The sequence below is a fragment of the Pan troglodytes genome, chromosome 7 (assembly GCF_028858775.2).
Source record: "Pan troglodytes isolate AG18354 chromosome 7, NHGRI_mPanTro3-v2.0_pri, whole genome shotgun sequence".
In the NCBI taxonomy this organism is placed as follows: domain Eukaryota; kingdom Metazoa; phylum Chordata; class Mammalia; order Primates; family Hominidae; genus Pan; species Pan troglodytes.
In genome coordinates this window covers 122,905,007-122,918,705 of record NC_072405.2, presented here as the reverse complement: position 1 = coordinate 122,918,705, position 13,699 = coordinate 122,905,007, and the positions used below count along the sequence as shown (strand labels likewise).

General features: G+C 33.3%; 1 protein-coding gene across 8 annotated transcripts in view; it reads left to right on the top strand.

The window, feature by feature from the left end:
* Nucleotides 1-13,699, top strand: part of CSMD3 (CUB and Sushi multiple domains 3) — a 1,209,558-nt gene that overhangs the window by 777,722 nt on the left and 418,137 nt on the right. For all 8 annotated transcript variants that reach the window (XM_054656949.2, XM_016959787.4, XM_016959790.4 and 5 more), the window contains 2 exons: nucleotides 6,966-7,153; nucleotides 12,956-13,144. In XM_054656949.2, coding sequence (XP_054512924.1) covers nucleotides 6,966-7,153; nucleotides 12,956-13,144 — 377 coding nt within the window. The remainder of the gene's footprint in view (nucleotides 1-6,965; nucleotides 7,154-12,955; nucleotides 13,145-13,699) is intronic.

Here is a 13,699-nt window from a genome sequence, read left to right as displayed (position 1 = left end):
TGCTACATATTCTTAATCCAGTCTATCATTGTTGGACATTTGGCTTGGTTCCAAGTCTTTGCTATTGTGAATAGTGCTGCAATAAACATACGTGTGCGTGTGTCTTTATAGCAGCATGATTTATAATCATTTGGGTATATACCCAGTAATGGGATGGCTGGGTCAAATGGTATTTCTAGTTCTAGATCCCTGAGGAGTCGCCACACTGACTTCCACAATGGTTGAACTAGTTTACAGTCCCACCAACAGTGTAAAAGTGTTCCTATTTCTCCACATCCTCTCCAGCACCTGTTGTTTCCTGACTTTTTAATGATCGCCATTCTAACTGGTGTGAGATGGTATCTCGTTGTGGTTTTGATTTGCATTTCTCTGATGGCCAGTGATGATGAGCATTTTTTTCATGTGTCTTTTGGCTGCATAAATGTCTTCTTTTGAGAAGTGTCTGTTCATATCCTTTGCCCACTTTTTGATGGGGTTGTTTGTTTTTTTCTTGTAAATTTGTTTGAGTTCTTTGTAGATTCTGGATATTAGCCCTTTGTCAGATGAGTATATTGCAAAAATTTTCTCCCATTCTGTAGGTTGCCTGTTCACTCTGATTGTAGTTTCTTTTGCTGTGCAGAAGCTCTTTAGTTTAATTAGATCCCATTTGTCAATTTTGGCTTTTGTTGCCATTGCTTTTGGTGTTTTAGACATGAAGTCCCTGCACATGCCTATGTCCTGAATGGTATTGCCTAGGTTTTCTTCTAGGGTTTTTATGGTTTTAGGTCTAACATTTAAGTCTTTAATCCATCTTGAATTAATTTTTGTATAAGGTGTAAGGAAGGGATTGAGTTTCAGCTTTCTACATATGGCTAGCCAGTTTTCCCAGCACCATTTATTAAATAGGGAATCCTTTCCCCATTTCTTGTTTTTGTCAGGTTTGTCAAAGATCAGATAGTTGTAGATATGTGGCATTATTTCTGAGGGCTCTGTTCTGTTCTGTTGGTCTATATCTTTGTTTTGGTACCAGTACCATGCTGTTTTGGTTACTGTAGCCTTGTAGTATAGTTCGAAGTCAGGTAGCGTGATGCCTCCAGCTTTGTTCTTTTGGCTTAGGATTGACTTGGAAATGTGGGCTCTTTTTTGGTTCCATATGAACTTTAAAGTAGTTTTTTTCCAATTCTGTGAAGAAAGTCATTGGTAGCTTGATGGGGATGGCGTTGAATCTATAAATTACCTTGGGCAGTGTGGCCATTTTCACAATATTGATTCTTCCTACCCATGAGCATGGAATGTTCTTCCATTTGTTTGTTCTTCATTTTTAATCTCTTCTGCATCTAGAATCTTCAGTCCTCATTTCCCCATTCCCTGTGCTCCTGGTATATAGCAGGGTAAGTCTCAAAATACCTATTACTTTATTATGCAGAGTGATTTAATTATTTGTTTTTCTGGGTGATGTTGGGGAGTAGGAATGGATCTTGCCTTTCTTTTGAAACATACTATTATTATTATTATTTTTTATCAAACAGCGGTGTTTTCTTATGAAGACCTCACCCCTTCCCCACCTTCTAGCTGATTGAAACTGGAATGTTATTTTAAAATAACATTTTCTTTTATTCTCTTATTCAGTTTTAAAATACTATATAAGCCAAAAATATGACTAGAAAATTAGTTTAAGCTTTATGAACACAAAGTGCAGTATTATGTTGAAAAGCATCTGCCGATTTGCTAATGAGAGTCATTAATCATCATTAAATAAATAAACACCTAGTATCTTTCAGCTCAAAGTAGGCTACTAAGAGTGGCTCACTTGACGAACAGTTTGATTGCCAAACAATGCCTGCAATTCAGAGGGCATCCGTACTCTGACATTTGATTTTGGACTTTTGTTTGAAGGCACTATTTTCTCTGTCCAAAATTCTTATCATGCATCTGCTGTCCTTTCAACAGGCCAATATAGGCCTCTTTGCTGCTTGCCTATCTTGTTTAGATACCTTTAGAATTCTCCAAATGAATTCACTTGTACTGTATAGCCTATATTTGAAATTAGACTGTTTCAAACCTGACTTTCTGGTGAAATCTTTCCAGCCATTTTAATAAAATGTAACACTAGTTAAATAGGCAAAAACTTAAATTAATTTCTATAGCGTTACTTAGCACGTTTTACTCTGCCACTTTCTTATTCTTTTATCTATTGATTAAGACACAAATCTTTTAAATTAGGCTAGAAGCAAGAAAGTCTAATTGAAAAGTGATTTTCAATGTAGGATTTGTGCACAGGAACAATAATCAGTCTTGTGCGTAGATCAGAATAGGCCTTGGGTGAGGAATATTTCCTACAGTTTAAAGATTTTGGCTTCTCCCCATGGACATCACCAAGCTGGACTTGTCAACTGTGCCTCATTTCTTAATCCTGAAATTACCCACTCAAATCAGTTATAATCTCATGGCTTCTTCCACTTCCCTAAAACCAATCATTAAAAAATCATTCTTTGTTAATTGGCCCAAACACTGGAATAATCAGGAGTTACAATGCTTTAAGAATTTATTAATGGTATTTTCTGTATTTTAGAATAAACAGAGCAGATTTATATCACATATTTCCTTTGAATCTACCTTATATAAATAAAATAAATTAAGTCCCAAATTCTTCCAAATGTTGTAAACTGAAATAAACGCTCCTTTTAGGGCTTGAGCCTTCTATTTGCCTTTCCTTTACTTCCACCCCAAATCCTATAAGATTATTGAATTGGAGCTAAGAAAAAAAAAATCCTTAAATATCTTCTTCCATTTATTCTTCTCTAAAGACCTTTTAAGGGTATGAGATATTGGTTGAGGGCTGTCTATATTCCATATGCTTTGCCAGAAAATTGGTTCTTTTAATAATCTACATCTTACACAGATATCACATGGTTAGCAGTAACTCAGTAGCAAAGGGATGAACAAGGTATTTCAATTTTAAAAATAAGTGAATTTTATCCATTAGGGCAGCAACATAAAATAATCACTTTGAAATCAGACATAAATATGTCTATCACTTCCTTGATCAGTGGCCTTATAATGTCTTGGTGCTTTATTTTTCTCTAAAGATTGTTTTAAGAAATTGAATATCATTTCTAAAGTATCTAACACATACTGGATTCTTGAAAATATCTAATTCTCTTTTGATTTCCAGCCAAACTCTTGTAAGGACACTAGTTGCCAACTCTTTAATAATTCCTCTTATTCTGAGAATATTCTTGAAGAAGCTGGTTCCAAGAAACGATTTATTACAGAGTCATGTCACTTTACACTACTCGTGAGTCATTTAAATTTGTTGAAAACAAAATTTGTAAAAATCAGATAATATATTTAACATGGTGGCATAGCTATTTTGTAGTTTTTTTCTATATTCTCAAATGGAGAAAATGATTAGAATTAACCTACAGAAAGTAATATTATTTACCAATATATTATTCATTCATTTTCTCTTTGAGATTGTCTCAATAGCTTGTCAATAAAACTACAAGAAATATGATTTCTTGTAAAATACAAAACAAAATAGCAATAACACCAACAAACATGTTTTTAAAACCATTTACCTCTTCTTAACATATCCAAACATTTAACAATTCTTACTCTCAGATCTGCAAAGGAATTTTTGTTTTTGTTTATTCCCACACTTTCTAAATTTTCTCAATATCCAGCAGCTCCTGAGTCTAAGAGGTATTCATTTTACTATCAATCATTCAAAGTGTATTTTTCGGTTCCTTTTCCTATCCTCAGCTCCCTGAATGCATGCTATCACTATCAGTCTTTCAGAGAATATTTTTTTAAGTTAATGAGGACTATCTCAATTTGGTTAGGAAGGGTTTGGATTACATCAAGAATGTTTTTTAAAGACAACAAAAATTGAATAAGATTAGATCCAATTTCATTCATAATAACATTTAGTGCTACCATAATATTTGTTTAGCATATACAATAAATTTAATTTCATAAATAAACATGAGACTGAGGCAATTCATGAGAAATTTATACAACTATTTTAAAATAGAAAATGAAAGAAATTCAATTTATTGTGTAACCCTATCCCATTTTGCTTGTTATTAGAATGTATTTTTATAGTTCCTCAGGGCAAATCTGCAATGATTTTCTTTTTAAAGATTCACCGGTACTGAACAATGTTCTTTATATCACCAGTTAATGTTGCTATTCTATTAAGAATTAAGTCTCTTTATGTTTCAATTTGAAGTAATCCCTGACTCTTCCGTGCATTTTAATTTGGCTGTTGTCAGCTGACTAGCTATCAAAGTGAAACTCCAATTTCAATATTCACAATAGACTGACTACAAAGCAACCAAATAATAGATTGACAATTTCTTTTTTTTTTCTTTTGAGACAAAGTCTCACTCTGTCACCCAGGCTGGAGTGCAGTGGTGCGATCTCGGCCCACTGCAACCTCCGCCTCCCAGGTTCAAGTGATTCTCGTGCCTCAGCCTCCCGAGTAGCTAGGATTACAGGCGCCAACCACGCCTTGCTAATTTTGGTATTTTTAGTAGAGACAGAGTTTTTCCATGTTGGCCAGGCTGGTCTCAAACTTCTGACTTCAGGTGACTCACCCACCTCAGCCTCCCAAAGTGCTGGAATTATAGGCAAAAGCCACTGTGCCTGGCCTAGATTGACAATTTCTAAGTATATGATCATTTATTTAAAGAACTTAGTGTTCCTTTATCTTTCCTTCTCTACACCATGTTATTGAATCATTTATGAAACACATACAGTATATTCCAGGTCACAAAATTAGAAGTAAAATACACTTCGAAAATTCACATATACTGTTTACTGATTAATAGGAAGCAGTTGTGCTTCCTGAACAGTATTAAATTATATACTTAATTTTGACTAACATGTCATATGCTATGTTCATAATAATATCAGAGACTGATACGATATAATGAAATAGAGTTTCTAACCTTTTTTGAATCCATTCAATTAGTTCTGGGCATTTGTTTGACCACGTATGAGTTTTATTCATTTTGGTTTTGAGGAATAAAGTGGTTTAATCTCATAACACATACTGCAAAAGACTGGCAAGTATGATAGTAAAAGTGATTCTCTGAAAATTAGTGGGCATTTCAAACTAAAAATTATTTTTTAAAGTGTACTGGAGATAAAACTGGAGAAATAGAGTACTGAAACTTTATTGGAAAGTGCATTTAACATGAGTAAAAATACATGGTTAATACTAAAGCATCCAATTATGTTGGATACTTTTTTGTAAAACTAGTAACTACCCTAGAGAAAAGAAAGACATTTTTAACTGTAAAATACATTCATTTTTTCTTTGATCCAATAAATATTTATTGAGTGTCTACTATATGCAAAGCATTGACAAAAACACACTGCTTAACCTCATGGAGTTTATAGACTTTTAAGGAAGACAGTTGTCTAAAAAGTTAACACTACTGTGATTAGTATCACAAAAGCCACAGTAAATTGTGGCAGTAGAATAGGAAATAAAATAATCCACAATGTGAGGACAGAAGAGGTCTTGCTGTTCGCATATTTAAGCTGAAACTGAAAGATGTGTAGGAAAACCTTGGTTAAAGCAAGGAAAAGAATTTTCTAGGCTTCAAGATCATCATAGGCAAGGGAAAAATATTTTAGTACTCCATGAGTTCACATAAACATTTTTCCACAGTTTAGATCTTGGATCTAGATTCAGGATATAGTATAACCCTGAAGTGCAAGGAAAGAATACAAAATGCTATTTTTTAAAAATAGATGTTATACATGTTAAAAGTAGCCCTGTGTCGATTGAAGTTTATAAAATAAATTAATATGTTTTAAAGAATTGAAAACAGCAGAACAACCAAAAATCTAATAAGATCAGACATCATAGAATAGAGGTTAGAGTCAGGGAGACTTGGTTTTGATGCCTACTTCTGTAATTTAAGATAATGTAATACTATTTAAGTTTTGAAGGTGGCTGGGTGCAGTGGCTCACGCCTGTAATCCCAGTACTTTGGGAGGCCAAGACAGGTGGATCACTTGAGGTCAGGACTTAGAGACCAGCCTGGCCAAGATGGTGAAACCCTGTGTCTACTGAAAATACAAAAATCCACCAGGCGTGGTGGCACACGCCTGTAATTCCAGCTACTCAGAAGGCTGAGGCACAAGAATTGCTTTAGTCCAGGAGGCAGACGCTGCAGTGACCCAAGATGGCACCACTGCACTCTAGCCTGGTTGATGGAATTAGATTTTGCCTCAAAAAAAAAAAAAAGTAAAAAGAAAAAAAAGTTTTTAAGGCTGTGGTTTTCTTACTTGGAAAGTGGGTTTAATAATATGAGCTACACCATAGGGTTAATGGGAGGATTACAAAAACTAATGTCAATGAAGTCTTTAATAGAGCTGCTGATACTTTAATAAACATCAAATGTATCATCATTAGTTACTACCTACTTAGAACTGTTGTTTTCAAATACAAACTTTATCACATGTTTAAAGGCAGAAATAGATTTGTCCAAAAATTTTGTATAAATGTTATGTATCAATAAAAAACACTTGAATAAAAAATAATTATAAAAGCAGATGTCAAATTTGAAATGTGTGTGTTATTAAGATGATAATCTAATTATCTGATTGAAAATAAATATAAACCACATATTTTTCCATAAAAATAAGGAAGACAACCAAAGATAATTCCAAAAATATGTTTGGTTCATGAACAGTCCAGTTATAAGATAATTTATAATATTTGAAAGAATCTTACTTAGGAACAATACATAACTTTTTAATAATAATTTTTCATAGGAATAAGAGCTTATACCTTTGGTATTCACAAATGATGGTGTCTTAAATGATATCTTAGATATTAGATAAGCTAAAGAAAATTACATAAAATGGAAAAATTTTAAATAGGAATTTAAATAGCAGTCCAAAGTATTATTTCCATATATAGTGTTAATTCTAAATATATTTTCACATGTGTCTTTTAATCTTAGATTTCAGACTGAACTGAATTATGATGTTCTGGAAGTTCATGATGGGCCAAATCTTCTGTCACCCTTGCTTGGATCTTACAATGGCACCCAAGTGCCCCAGTTTCTATTTAGTAGCAGTAATTTTATATACCTTCTATTTACAACAGACAACAGTCGTTCCAATAATGGTTTCAAGATTCACTATGAAAGTAAGTAATGATAAAACTTTTTGATTTCCTCATTCTGTTTGCCCTACTTTTTGTATTATTATAGTTTTACTAATGGAACTATTAGCTCTATTTATTTTAAATCAAAGCTTTCCTTCATCTATAAGAATGTTAATGCTTTATAAGGTGTGTGTTTTAGTAAATTCTGCAATAGATTTTCCAGCAATATCTATCTAATATCATTATGAAACAAAATACTAAAGAAATATCAGAAGCATCAAATCATTATTTGAAAATGAGGTTTTGTACCAATTATTTGTGTATAGTTCTGAAAAACAGATAATAGACAGTAATTGCCAGTCTAAGATATATATAAACAATAACTTTTTTAGCACTTACTTCACAAATTCAGTTATTCTTTTATAGTTTCCTCACACTAATTGCATATATTTTCCATTTAAAATATTTAATTTTATTATTTTGCATAAAATGTTGAAAATAATATTAAAATTAAAAAGCAAACTGTATATACATATATTCAAATATGATTAATATAAGTCGAGAAAACTATATTAATACAAGCTATAATTCAGAGTGTTGGAATCATTATAACCCCTATTAAATCTCATGGTTTTGTTTAAAAAGTCTAAAATATTTTGATTTTTGAAACATTTTGATGCTGATACGAACACAGAAATGGGCTTTTTTTCCCTTTATAAACATCTTGCACATGTGTGGCTATATTGCATAAGATTTATGTGTGTGCAAACATATAAATTTACATATGCATACATTTTCATCATGAATGCATAGCCATATACTTTTACATGAAATGCACTTTTGATAAATTAATCTAACAACACACTTAAGAGGGTTATTAAAATATGTCTTTATTTCAAATGCAGATATTATATTATTTATTTTAATATTCAAGTTAATTATGACCCTTTCCCCCTCAAGAAGAAATTTCTGCATTTGAAATATATAGTTTTATATTTGCTGTTGGGCATCTATCTTCAATAGATATAGTCAATGGACTCATGGGTTTTTAAAATAATTGTCAATATAGATCCATTAGTTTTTTAAATCATCTTATCTACAGTATTGTTTGACTATATTAACTTCCCATTATTTTGAGCTTTATGGCATGAAAGCATATTTTGTAAAAATCATGGTAAAATGCAATAAGAGAATGCACACATACTTGGGGGTTCAAATGAACTAAAGTGCCTTAACTGATATTTTGAGTCTAACATGTATTTACTAAACCTGAGTCAAATTAGTCATTTAGAAAAATCTACTTCAAAACTAATTCTCACTAGTAATTAATTGATATCAATATGCAGGCAGCTTTTCTTTTAGTCCATTGCTGTGTCCTTTACCCAGTAAATCGTACTCAATCCCATTCCACCCAAGGTATGTGGTCTTTATCAAAAACAGGACTATTTTAAAGATTAAATGAAACAAAACATGCAAAATGTGTCAGCATAACTGGTAACATGCAGTATGTTCTCAATAAATGATAGCCTTTACATTTCTCCTACAAAAACTAGTCAGATAAGGAATAAAAATAAGAAGTCCTGCTCAAATGCATACCTTCAGTCAGCAAGTTTGTCACTTACAGGTCCTTAGTGGCATAGTCCAAGTTATTTTCGAGGGCTAGTGCCTTAAAAGGCAAAGTGGAAGCTGAGAGCTGAGAAACATTGAGGTTGATTAGAGACACACTTGTTATTAATTTGGTCAAATCTAACAAGATGCAATAACTTTGTATTTAAATTTGTCTTTAAGAAATCACCTTCTCTTATTTTATTCTATTAGTCTTGTGGTATATTTACTCCTGTGAAATAATCTCCAACATCATAAATCCTTTCTTATCAAGAAACCAGCAAAAGCCTTTTCATTCATCTCTTTCTTACTGTTTCCCAAGCTGAAGGTAACTAAACTATCTTTTTCAAATGAACCATTCACAAACCTCAAAATCAGTAGATTGCTAATGAGAACATTAACAATATATTTGGCATTTGGTGTATTTCTATTTTTTTAATCAAATTCATTGAAAGTGAAAGTAATTTGTCTTCCCCAGGCAACCAAAATCCTATAGGAAGGAATGCTTGCAATGCCACCATTGTTTGTACTCCAGGTTTCTGTTATATTTTTTACCCCATTCTTTTTTCTTTTACCCCATTCTACCTGCCCCCCAAAACATGGGGATTACAAAAACTATCAATAAGATAAGGTTGGCTGGGTGCGGTGGCTCACGCCTGTAATCCCAACACTTTGGGAGGCCAAGGCAGGCAGATCACGAGGTCAGGAGTTCAAGACCAGCCTGACCAACATGGTGAAACCCCATCTCTACTAAAAATACAAAAATTAGTCAGGCATGGTGGTGCGTGCTTGTAATCCAAGCTACTCAGGAGGCTGAGGCAGGAGAATCACTTGAACCTGGGAGGTGGAGTTTGCAGTGAGCCGAGATCACACCATTGTACTCCAGCCTGGGTGACAGAGTGAGACTCCATATCAAAAAAAAAAAAAAGATAAGATTATTTATAGGTTTCAAAACACATTAAAATTATAACAACATAGAGTAGACTTTAGGAATATAATTTATTTTTATTTCTATAGTTTTTCCCCAGGAAAAAATCACGTCTGTTTATTATGTTGTATTGCTTGAAATATGACTATAATTAAGTCTTGGATATCTAAATATTATACAAATTTTAAAATTGAAAATGGATACAGAACAAACCTATAGACATATATTCATCTCCAAATATGTATTTTTCATATGAACGTATAGATGTATTTTCCAATTAAGGAAAATGTTAGACATCTAAAAGAATGCACAATTTATGATCAATAGACATTTGAGGGGAGGAGTAGTAGAAACAGAAACATAAAATGTTCAAACGTTGTATTACATAAATAAGAAAAATGTCCATTTTGAATTTCTACTTTTTAAAAAAACAAGCTCTATAAAGCAATAAGGAAAAAGATAAAATGTTAATGTCATTTGATATAATGCAGACATGAACTTCTGAAAATTATGTACATCGCCAACATTTAAGAATTTTCTAAAACTAGCTGGGCACGATGACTAAAGCCTGTAATCCCAGCACTTTGGAGGCTGAGGCGGGAGTATCACTTGAGGTCATTAGTTTGAGACCAGCCTGGCCAACATGGTGAAACCACGTATCTACTAAAAATACAAAATTTAGACAGGAGTGGTGGTGCATGCCTATAATTCCCACTACTTGGGAGGCTGAGGCAGGAGAATTGATTGCTTGAACCCAGGAAGCGAAGTGGAGGCTGCAGTGAGCCAAGATTAGCCACTGCATTCCAGCCTGTAGGATGGGTGAGACTCTGTCTAAAAAAAAATCTTCTAAAGCTACTTACCAATTATGTTTTAGTATTCAGTAATGACTATTAGTTAATAAATAATACTGATATCAGTTCATGATGTTTCTCATTTTCTCAATTTTGCAACATTTCCATTGCCTTGCATTATGCCTTGAGTTATTTGCTTGTCAATCAATTATGAACTATTTCTTTAGACTTATTTTGTGACTCCTAGATCAATGCACCACAGTGGAAGACATAAAAGAAATACATCATCTTACTTTATCAGTTGAAAAGCCAAGAAAGGCAAATGAATTATTAACCCCATATATTCATTGACCTTTACTATAGGTCAATGAACAAAAGCATTACAATCACTTTTGAATAATTAAATTTGACTGTAATTTACATTGTATATGACCACTGCAACCCCCATTTCTCTGATTTTAGACGATTTTACTACAATGTTAGAGTTTCATGTAAAGGAAAGTTATATATCACCTGGAACATTGGGGGAAATTGAAACCTGAAGGAAGGGGGTCTAAACTTTTCTGTTAAAGATTGAGAAGATTGTGTACATTAAGAGGACAACTGAAGGTATTCCTATGAGACAAAGCCTAAAACTAATGAGGAGACTTATCTGATTGATATAAAAAATGACCATTGGGAGATAATGACAATTTAGAATAGTAAAGTCTAATTTGGGAATCTTAATTTTCAGGGTGACGACTTTGAACATGGTGCCATTAGCCATAGGGTATTAAAGCAATGAAAAAACATGTTTTGGCTATACGTATGTCCAACATTTTATATAGAATATATTGGAGATGAAAGATACTGAAAAACATGCTAAATGTTATTGTTTGTTTCATAAACTTGAGGTGATGAGGGCCTTGGATAGGGTAAGAGAAATAATACATGACATGATGCTTTTCAATGAGAATGGATTTCAGACATATTTTGTGGAGGAAAAGAGTGAGGAATCAAAGATGAATGAGAGTTTAAAAGCACTGGGTGCTGGCCAGGTGCAGTGACTCACGCCTGTAATCCCAGCACTTTGGAAGACTGATGCAGGAAGATCACAAGGTCAGGAGTTCAAGACCAGCCTGGCCAGCATGGTAAAACCCCGTCTCTACTAACAATACAAAAAATTAGCCGGGCATGGTGGCATGTGCCTGTAGTCCCAGCTACTCGGGAGGCTGAGGCAGGAGAATTGCTTGAACCCGGCAGGTGAAGGTCACAGTGAGCCGAGATCACGCCATTGTACTCCAGCCTGGGCGACAAAGCGAGACTCCGTCAAAAAAAAAAAAAAATGCACTGGGTGCTTAGAAAAATAATGGTCACACTTAGAAGAGGAACTTAGCAGATAAAAGTAGATGTGTTGAAGATAAAATTGTCTCTATTGTATTTTAGTTTCTCATTAAAATAACACCATTTAGATGAAACGAATATGCTTGATAAATACACTTAAAATGTACAATTTCCGTCTTTAAAATTAAACTTCTATTTTGTACCATTTTGTTTAGCTTCATTTTTGAATTGGGTAGCTAATACAAATAAATATTTTCTCATATAAATATGATTTAATATAATTATACAGTCTTAAAAATGTTAACGACTAGTTTTGGAATATAGAAATAGTAGTTATTCATTGTTTAAATATCCTATATAGGAAGAAAAAAATAATTACTTGTTATAGTTTGTACCAGTGGTTCTCAACTGAGGGCATTGTTGCACCCCAAGAAATGTGTAGCAGTATCTGGAGATATTTGTTATTGTCATGATTGGAGAAGTGCTACTGGCATCGAACAGGTGGGGGCCAGGAATGTTTCTAAAAGTACTCCAATGCACAGGACACCCACAACACAGAAGTATCCAGTCCAAAATGTCAACAGTGCCGAGGTTGAGAAGCCATATCTTATTAAAGGAAAAACATTGTCATGGTATGATCTCAGCTAGGGATTGTAAATTGCAAGGAAGATATCAGGAGACACTGAAGTGTACTAGAGACTATTGATAACAACAACAGTTAACCACCAGAGGAAATGTGCTAATTGGTTATACTTAGAACGGTTCTGGTGTTCATACTTTCATACCTTGCAAAATGCCTCTACTCTTCTTCTTTTTCCTTTAGTAATTAAATGAGAAAATTTTGTATAATATTTAGAATGGTGCTTGGAATATAATAAGTTCAAGAAATGTTGACTATTGCTATGATTATTGTGATATATGTGTATATATACACAAAATTTATAACAATACGAAGTTTTACAGATAGTTATACATTTTCATCAAGTTCTTATGTAATTAAATGACCTGAATTTGATCCTTACTGGTAGGAAATGAGAAAACAAATTTATTAAATAAATTGCTGATTTTAAAAATGAAGTACGAGTACCTTTATTTGTAAAAATCATTGCTTGTAATTGTTTGAAGAACTAGGAATTATTTTCAGCAACTCCAAATCCCACCAAGCTTACTCTTTATTTTCTTCCCTTTGTTTTCCAGGTGTTACAGTGAACACGTATTCTTGTTTGGACCCTGGCATACCTGTACATGGCCGTCGCTATGGTCATGATTTCTCCATTGGCTCTACTGTTTCATTTAGTTGTGATTCAGGATACAGGTTGAGTCATGAAGAGCCCCTTCTATGCGAAAAAAACCACTGGTGGAGTCATCCACTTCCAACCTGTGATGGTAATAACTCATTTGACATGCAAAATATGCTGATTTATAAACAGAAAAATCAATGTAGTTTTTTATATGGGGTTTAACATAATTATAAATCTTTTAGGTTTTTTGAAAGTTCTTTTGATTTCTGGCAAATTTATGTTATCAAACCATTCATGAAATAAAGACTATTGCTAATCAGCCAAACTTACTCCATGCCTAAAGATACTATCTGTGTATCTACCCTGTTTATATATGCATATATATTTAAAACTCACCTGTGTAACTATTTTAAGAACATGCTGTGGACCTTTTCAAAACAGCCTTGAAAATGCCAAATTTGTATGAGAAGAAAGTCCTGAAAAAAATGCAGCATTTGTTTCCTGCCTTGAATGGCAACATGTCCCAGTTCAAATAGAAGGCCAGCCTGTCTACAAAAATTCTAACCAGCTACACAGCACTATGGTAGTTTACTCAGACTACCCTGTTGTGTCAAGTTCCTAGTTATAATAAATAGCATACCAGTGTTCCTTACTGCTTCTTTGTTTCTATGAGAATAAGTCAGAAGTGCTTCATTTTTCA